Source organism: Dinoponera quadriceps, unplaced genomic scaffold (assembly GCF_001313825.1).
Source record: "Dinoponera quadriceps isolate SergipeBrazil2010 unplaced genomic scaffold, ASM131382v1 scaffold424, whole genome shotgun sequence".
In the NCBI taxonomy this organism is placed as follows: domain Eukaryota; kingdom Metazoa; phylum Arthropoda; class Insecta; order Hymenoptera; family Formicidae; genus Dinoponera; species Dinoponera quadriceps.
In genome coordinates this window covers 825,730-833,987 of record NW_014554557.1, presented here as the reverse complement: position 1 = coordinate 833,987, position 8,258 = coordinate 825,730, and the positions used below count along the sequence as shown (strand labels likewise).

At 49.6% G+C, this 8,258-nt stretch overlaps 1 protein-coding gene across 3 annotated transcripts in view; it reads left to right on the top strand.

Moving 5' to 3' along the window:
- LOC106752074 (semaphorin-5B) overlaps positions 1-7,464 on the top strand; it is an 89,460-nt gene extending 81,996 nt beyond the window's left edge. For all 3 annotated transcript variants that reach the window (XM_014633481.1, XM_014633482.1, XM_014633480.1), the window contains 8 exons: positions 287-772; positions 1,309-1,597; positions 2,031-2,394; positions 2,985-3,064; positions 3,188-3,517; positions 3,944-4,343; positions 5,036-5,241; positions 5,302-7,464. In XM_014633481.1, the coding sequence (XP_014488967.1) occupies positions 287-772; positions 1,309-1,597; positions 2,031-2,394; positions 2,985-3,064; positions 3,188-3,517; positions 3,944-4,343; positions 5,036-5,241; positions 5,302-5,505 (2,359 nt within the window). In that variant the 3' untranslated portion in view covers positions 5,506-7,464. The remainder of the gene's footprint in view (positions 1-286; positions 773-1,308; positions 1,598-2,030; positions 2,395-2,984; positions 3,065-3,187; positions 3,518-3,943; positions 4,344-5,035; positions 5,242-5,301) is intronic.
- The last annotated feature ends 794 nt before the right edge of the window (positions 7,465-8,258 follow it).

Below are 8,258 nucleotides of genomic sequence, written 5' to 3'. Positions count from 1 at the left end.
GGGGGGGGGAGGGGGGGGGAGGTGAATTTCCTCCTCTGGCGTGAACTCGTGAAAAATGTAAATTTTCTACTTTGAAAACACTTGAAATGTTCACTTTTCACGCGACCACCCTAGGAGAAGGTTACATAATCGATACGACAAGGAATCTTTCCGGCCCTACAACCTCGTCGTTGGTCCCCGGCGAACGGAAGGTTCAGTCACGGAATTGGTTTTTCCCTGTACGGAAGCGCGCGACGCATCTCGGGCTCGGCCTTGAACGGGACCTTTTTCTCTCTTCCTGCCGCAGCAACAGCATCGCAGGCTCGGCGATCTGCGCGTTCAACATGTCGGCGATCGCCGCCAGTTTCAACGGGCCCTACAAGTATCAGGATGGCGCGGGTGCCGCCTGGGAAAGGAGACAGGTCGCGCATCACAATCGACAACACTGCGGCCCGTCGCCCAACACCGCGCCGCATCAGATCATGGAGGATCAACTGTACCAGCTGATGGACGACGCGGTGCAGAGCACGCTGCCGGAGCCGTTGTATACCGCGACCTTTGAGCGCTTCACCCACATCGCGATCGACGTGACACCGACCAAGCTGCATCGCAGCGTAACCGTCCTCTACGTCGCCACGACCACCGGACTGATCAAGAAGATCTCCGTCTTATCGAGGACACAAGAGACCTGCATCATCGAGGTCTGGGGACCCGTACCCTCGCCGCCGATGACCTTGCAGTTCCTCAAGGATACCCAAAGCCTCTACGTCGGCATGGAGGTCGGCCTCTTACGGTAAGACGCCCCCCTCCCCTGCGGATGATTCGTGCCTTCGTCGAAATTTTACCAGACACCGGTTGGTATATCGCGACGTATACGAGTGGTATTTAATTGTGCCTTTCGTATACATTACCATCTTTTCCCTCTCTCCCACCTAAAGAGCAGTAATTATTATGTGTGAACAATATTAAACGCTTCCATCTCTCATGCTCTATGCATCGATCTTAGATACAAAACTATTTAAAAATGGCCTGTTGGGTAATAACATCAAATTATATAGCATCGATCTTAGATACAAAACTATTTAAAAATGGCCTGTTGTGAGGTAATAACATCAAATTATATAGCTTTAATTATCTTTCGTACAAGCATTTCAATTCTCTACTTGTATTGATACTTTATAACTAATTACTTTTATTCTGCTTATTTCTCGTAAATGTTTTTCGAAAACTAAACCGTAGAACAATAATAAATGCACAAAATAAATAAGTAAAAAATAAATCTATCCATCTCTCTCTCTCGATCTGATAATCAGTCTTTCGTCCATTCAGCATACCGGCCATTCAATGTTATCGCCATCGGAGCCGTCAGGCATGCATGAACGCCCAGGAGCCGTATTGCGGGTGGAACGAACATCTGATGAAATGCGCGCAGGCACCGAAGCAGAATTACCTGGCGACTCATTGGCATCAGGACAGTACTAAGTGCCCAGTGCTCACCGATCCCGTGGACGGAGGCTGGAGCGCATGGAGCTCCTGGTCGCCTTGTCAACACGGCACGGGGGAACAATCGTCCGGACACGGTCACGTTCATTCACACTCGCACAACGAAAACGCGGAGGTGAGTGGTGAGGGCGCGCACACCGTGTTTGCTCGCGATCTTCATCGGCCTCGTCAGGGGCCTCTTCAGTCGTCAGGTCTCGTCCGGGAGTATCTTCATTTCCATTTGCAAACAGCATCGATCGCGAAGAACCGCACGACGACGACCTCGGCGCTTTACCGCGACGCTTCACCGCACAATAGAAATTTCGGGACTCCCTGTTCATCGCGTCGCTTTTTGAACGAACTATACCGACACAGACTCACGCCGTATATTTCGTTCTTTACATTGCATAGAACAATCACTATTACATAAGAACAATTACTATTACACAATTCGTTACTATTACATAGGAGAAATTTTGTATGGTGTAACTAAATATTGTACACTGCGTCTCCTCCCGAACGCTTCGATCGGTCCGCGAGAATTAACGCCCGAACGTTCGGCTCGGCAGAATATCGACACGTGCCAGTGCCAGACAAGGGAATGCAACAATCCTCCGCCGCAGCACGGCGGGGAGGGTTGCACGGGTGCTCGTGTCAGAGTAACAAATTGCACCGTTCACGGCGGCTGGACCGCCTGGTCGGCCTGGTCGGCCTGCTCTCAGACCTGCGGCTTCGCGATGAAGAGTCGCCGGCGCACCTGCACGAATCCTGCGCCCGCGTTCGGCGGCCGCGTATGCGTCGGCCACGATCACGACGATATCGTGTGCATCGATCTGCCGCCCTGTCCTACCCCCGTCAAAGCTGTCTCGCCGCCTCAGAATGGCCAGTGGTCGAGCTGGGGCTCCTGGGACGAGTGTTCGCAGCCGTGTGGCGGTGGGTATCCAAATATCGCGTTCGTTTCTTGTCCCCCCTCCCCCTCCCATGGACTTATATATATATGTAAAAGCCTATAACCGTGTATTGTGTGGGTAATAATAATTACAGACTGGGCGCTACTATATTTTCCTGAAACACGAATAATTTTTAGAAATATGACACCGAATTAATTACTTCGTTTTATAATTTTGACTGGTAAAGTTGCATTTTTAAAGGAATAAATATTCAAGAGTTATCTTTTTGATTATTAATACAAAACCATGTCGAAACTTGAAATTTTTTCGCAAATGTAACCAAATGTGTCACGAATGCAACGTATAAATGTGACATTTATTTGCTTGAAAAACTACAAACGGTTGATTAAAGTATGCGCCGTTTCGACCGCTATTTCTCCGGTAGCTGCATAATTCCACGCTCGTGGAGATTCTGAGATTTCCGAGCGGGGAGCTAGAGTTAATAAACGGGACGAGCTTCCGCATCGATCCAACGTACTTCCCTCCCCAGTGCCCGTACTTTTCGTTCTCCGTTTAATCTTTCCCCCTCGAAACTAGCTCGCGTTTAGCGAATCAACGATTCCTATTTTGCAGGTATACGTATGAGAAAGAGGATCTGCGACAACCCGCCGCCGAAGAATGGCGGTCTCGATTGTCCCGGGTGTGATTTTCAGGTGAGCATCCTACTAAAGAAGATTTCTTCGTCTTAGGACGCGCTGGAATGCGTTCGGGAACCATTTCGACCGGTCTGACGCGAGATTACTCGAGGTAAATGAGGGGATCGATGTGTTTCACAGTTCGAAGAATGCAACATCGATTGCGCCGAGACGAAGCGCTACTCCGGATGGACCCCGTGGTTGGCCGTGAACGCCAGTTTACAAAGCGGCAGCGCCGGCTACGTGGAGAAACGCTTCCGGTTCAGCTGCCGCGCCCAGACGAACGATCCGTCCAGCTTGCGGGTGCAACTCGCCAAGGAGGAAGAGCGTTACTGCAGGAACGACGGGTCCTGCATGCGAGGGAACGCCAACGCGAACGTCTACGCGGAACCCACCAACGAGAACGGCTGGGGGGAATGGTCCGCTTGGGGTACCTGCGATCGCTCTTGCGGACGAGGCACTCAGCACCGGGTAAGCGTCACGCTCGTCGCGATCTCCCCTGGACGATCTCCCCTCCTTGCGGTCCAAGATCGACGCGTTTTTATGCTTTTTATTTATTTATTTATTTATTTGTTAAATACACGCACGGAGAGAAGAGATCGAATTAACGTGACAACAAGCGGACCAAACGCGTTTCGGTCGAAGGAAAACAGAATTTCCAAGGGCCAAATCTGGCCCATAAGAACCAGAAATCCTGTTTCCTTTTTAACCGAAACACGTTCGGTTTCTTCGTTGTCGCGTCAATTCAACCAATCTCTCCTCTCCGCGCGGCAAAGAACTTTCCTCATTTTTCTAGAAAAAGAAATAAACACATAAATATTATACTTAAAGCCGTGGACTTGACTGATAGGGACGGTGTAACAGAAACAAGCTACGAGAAATCCACACGTTTCACAGGTGAGGCAATGTAAATTGCTGCCTTGCGAGGGTACGTCGACGCAGAGCCGGGCTTGTAACGCCCATCCGTGTCGGGCGAATTCCGGCAACTCGGGCGAAGGTCAATGGTCGTGCTGGACCGAATGGTCCGAGTGTTCGGCGTCCTGCGGGCTCGGCGTGCGCATGAGAACCAGGGAGTGCCTCGGTCGAGACAGTTGCGTCGGCCCCCGATTGGTCAGAGAAGCCTGCGAGATGCCCAGTTGTGAGTCTCTGCTCGGCTGGGACACGTGGTCGCATTGGACACCCTGCGACGACGACCATCAGCAGCACCGAAAACGTATGTGTCTCCAACACGGCCCCGGCATGTGTCAAGGGCCGATTCGTGAGACGCGCGATTGCCTCCCGGATTGCACGGACAACGGTGAGTCGGCCGGGATAGTTTTGCTATTGAGAGATACGATCTCGCAGGATCGTTAGATCTTAAGGCTCCCGTGAGTCTATTTTGCTGACTTTCAACGACGATATCGTCATAGTTACTTCGTCGCCGCGCGGAATGTGATGCGAGGTAGAAAAGCGCTCGAGTGCAACGTAACGATGACGACGCTGTTAAAAGTTACAGAATACTTGTACTGGTCCGTCGCTGCGGTAGTCTTGTTCGTGACGTCAGAAGCGAGAAAACGCGTTGCCAGAATTCTTGCGAAATACTGAGAGAGAAGTTACGCCTATAAACTGCCGTTTGCAAGATATTCCGTAAACTCGGCTTTTCCGCTCCAACAATCCGTAAATAATCCGTAAAAATTAACACACCCCGTGCAATTACAAAACTACAAACCCGCCTTTTCAGCCTATATCTTTCCCCATGATTTCACCGGGTTAATTTGACTGATGTTCACTCATCGTTCGAGTAAAAGGGAAGTTCTTTAGAATAATTTACTAATGTGCTGGATCGATCACACGAGTACCATCATATGGACGGGCCTTTTGATTTCACCTCAATTCCGCGAGAATTTTGGCCGTACGCTTTCTCGCTCCCGGCATCGTTTAATCGAGACGACTGTGGCGAGGAACGAGCGAAAATATCGCTCCGGTGTGTTACTCGCGAATCGCTTCCAGACGTGAACGCCTTGCCGTCGAGCGTGGAGAACTCGGGCGTCACGGTGGGCGCGGTGGTGGGCAGCTGTGTGATCGGTTTCGTCATCGGCCTGGCCTTGACGGCGGTGTTGTGCTTCTTCTACTTGAAGCGACGCAAGCCGCGCATTCCCGGTAGTCCGCACTATATCAGCAAGCAGAACCCTTATGTCACCGTGCCGCTGAAGGAGGTAAGACACTCGGAGACGCGTCCTTGGCGCGGGAACTTGAAAGGGGAACTGATCTCGCAGGTGAACGCAAAGCGACAGCCCAGCTTCTCGGGCAGCACCAACGGGAACGGGACCCTACGCGGCAAGAGCAACCCCAACGTGAACGGTCTCGGCAGCCCCAAGCTGTACCCGAAGAGTCTCGACTACGAGTCCGCCACGTTGAAACGCAACAGTCACGGCCAGCAGCACATCCGCGCCGATCTCGACCAGGACAAATATTACTGAACGGCCAGCGGGTTGCGTACAGCGAGTTGCGCACTATCTTCGCCCGAATGGTGACTCGCGGTTTCTGCTCCATCGGATCGTGTGATCCATAACGTTAAGCGAGTCGACTCCGGGACGCCAGCTCGCGTTTCGCAGCTGCCTGATCGGGGAATTAGCGCTCGGTCGAGATGTCGAAGTGTACAGTTTCAAGATGAACAGGACGATTCGACAAGGAGGGAGAGGAGGTTGCGAGTATCTACTTAATTAAAGTAACGCGGGCATCGAACGAGCGCCCATGCGAGACTACGTTTTTAGTATTAGATAAGCGATACACGCGCGTTCTTCGCCACATGTGAGTATTAACGATAACGGCCGGCGGTGCATCTGCGACGCACACGGTGTCGCATCAACATAGGTCGGTACGACGGGTTGCCTGCCGGCTGACGCCTGTAGGCAGGCTGATCGTACACGGCCATCTGCGCGATCTGTCAGTCAGGCAACCCGTCGTACCGACCCGTCGAACACAACACCCCGAAGACTCCATCAGTGCAATCCCATTCTGCCATTCTCTCGATGTAATGACACCGATATTTTCTAACCAGGCGTGTTATGGCCGAATACTGGCGCATCGTGATTGCTGATTATTCGCTGACCGTTCGTTACAGACAGATTATTCGATGAATCGACGCCCTAAAGCAACGGTCATGATGCACAAATGTTCCATAAATGATGTCTCTGATCGGACATTTCGATATCATTACGCACAGAGAACGTTAATGGAGTCTTCCGTACGTTTCAGATCGCGGATGCGCCGATGGTCGCTTTCTCTCATTCATCGTGTCTTCTTAACGTGCCGGGGAACACGCGAGTCGAGTGACGCGCTTCGCCGCTCGGCGTATGACGCACCGAGCGGCGTGACGACGACTCGGCGTGCCGAGAGAGAGAGAGAGGAACCGTTGTTTCGTAGGAGTTTGTAAGAGTTTATTTTTGTTTCTGTACATACATATTCGTGAGGAAGAGGGAGGAAGGGAGGGAGGGAGGACAGGGCACGGAACGCGTTCGGAATTGAGAATCGCTCCCGCTCTCATGTCCGGGCATTCAATTTTATGCATTTGTACAAAGTTCCATGATCCGTCATTTGAATAAATTTCTACGCCGAGATGTCATTTCATTCGTACGTTCGTAAGGATCGTTCGTGTCTAGGATACCGAGAGAAAGAGGGAAGGGAGGACAAAGGGAGCAACCGCGTGACCCGAGCTGCAATCACGGTTCAGTTCGGCACTCGGTCCTGCCGAGGGATCGATCGATTGATAGTCATTGTACAAATACAAAACATTGTAAGTGCATACGTCCGTGAAAAAGAGAAAGGAAGCTCGTTTCTTTCGTTTTTTTTTTTTATTCATACCACGAATATCGAATTTTTTATTCGAGTAACGTAGTGCCATGATACGGAGTTGTACATAAAAGCGCGTCTTCTTAAACGTACTTCTACGACGGAGCGGAGGAGCGTATATTATAAAAATAGATGCGTAAGAATGAACACACAGACGAATATAATGCGCGACAATTGCGTTTTTATATTGGCTCACATTGAGTCGCGCCCGTGAATCACGTTCGATGCACGCGACCGCTGAAACACTTGCCGTAGCGGCGTATTCCGGTGAGAACCGATTTGCTCGAGACTCGTTTGAAACTCACCGGTGTTGTCTTCCAAGGTGATCAATCAGAGCAGCTTGATCTGCCACGAGATATCTCGTATAGTTCGCGTTACTCTGCGCCCATTCGAGCCCATGTGATTCGCTCGTGTTAAAAAAAGAGATATAAAACGATTTGCAAAATACAACGACGCTTAATGTTGTCGCGCCCGCATAGAACGAGATATCGTTATTAAGGTTGCGTGTACACGCGAATTATTAATTATTGTACCCGTTGCATTTACCCAACGCACTCGTTTGCAATAAAGGCAATATCTTTTTTTAACGAGTCGACGATCGTTTGCTATGTTCGACCTACCTACTCTCCCCGTGATAACAAATCTACGAAATTAAGTGTTACATTTTTTTTTGTCATTAAACTTGACCAAAGTGTACAGTTTCTGGTGTGTACGTACGTGTACGCTGCATACATCTTTTTAATTGTATCGAAGGCTCTTTTTTCGCGAATTTTTATTTTTCAGCACTATAATTCATATCGTTACATCACAGAAGTTGTTTGATATTCATCGTTAATAAGTAAAAAAGAAAAAAACTTACCAATAAGTAGAAACATATTCGATCTCGCTTGGTTCTGTCGTCGTGTTGTGTTTGGGACTTCGGTTCTTCATTAAAAACTGTGGCGACTCGTAGTGAAGACTTCAGAACTAATTTGCAACGTTATCATTTGCTTAGTCGAGATTGGAACCTTATTTCATCGACACTCCAATTAGCTTAGAAAGTTTTCTCACAGCGCTGGTAGATGGCGCCAAGTAGTCTGCAATTTTGCGAATTTTTCTCGGGTCAAACGAATCGACTGTTGCAACTCGTTCAGTTAGACCCTTTATTTGCGGCCAAATTAATTCTGAAGAATTCCGCTACGAGTCGCCACTATCTTTAACCCGTAAGTAGACGCGCGACTTGTTGAAGAACAAACAACTGCTGCGTATAGCTGAGATCCTTGAATATTATTGACGCTACTTCACTAAATATAAGAATAAGCGATGGAGGTAATGGACTGAAAATGCCAATGTCGCAGATAAAAACGAAACGGAGAAACGTTCACGTTTCGTTCATGCGTCG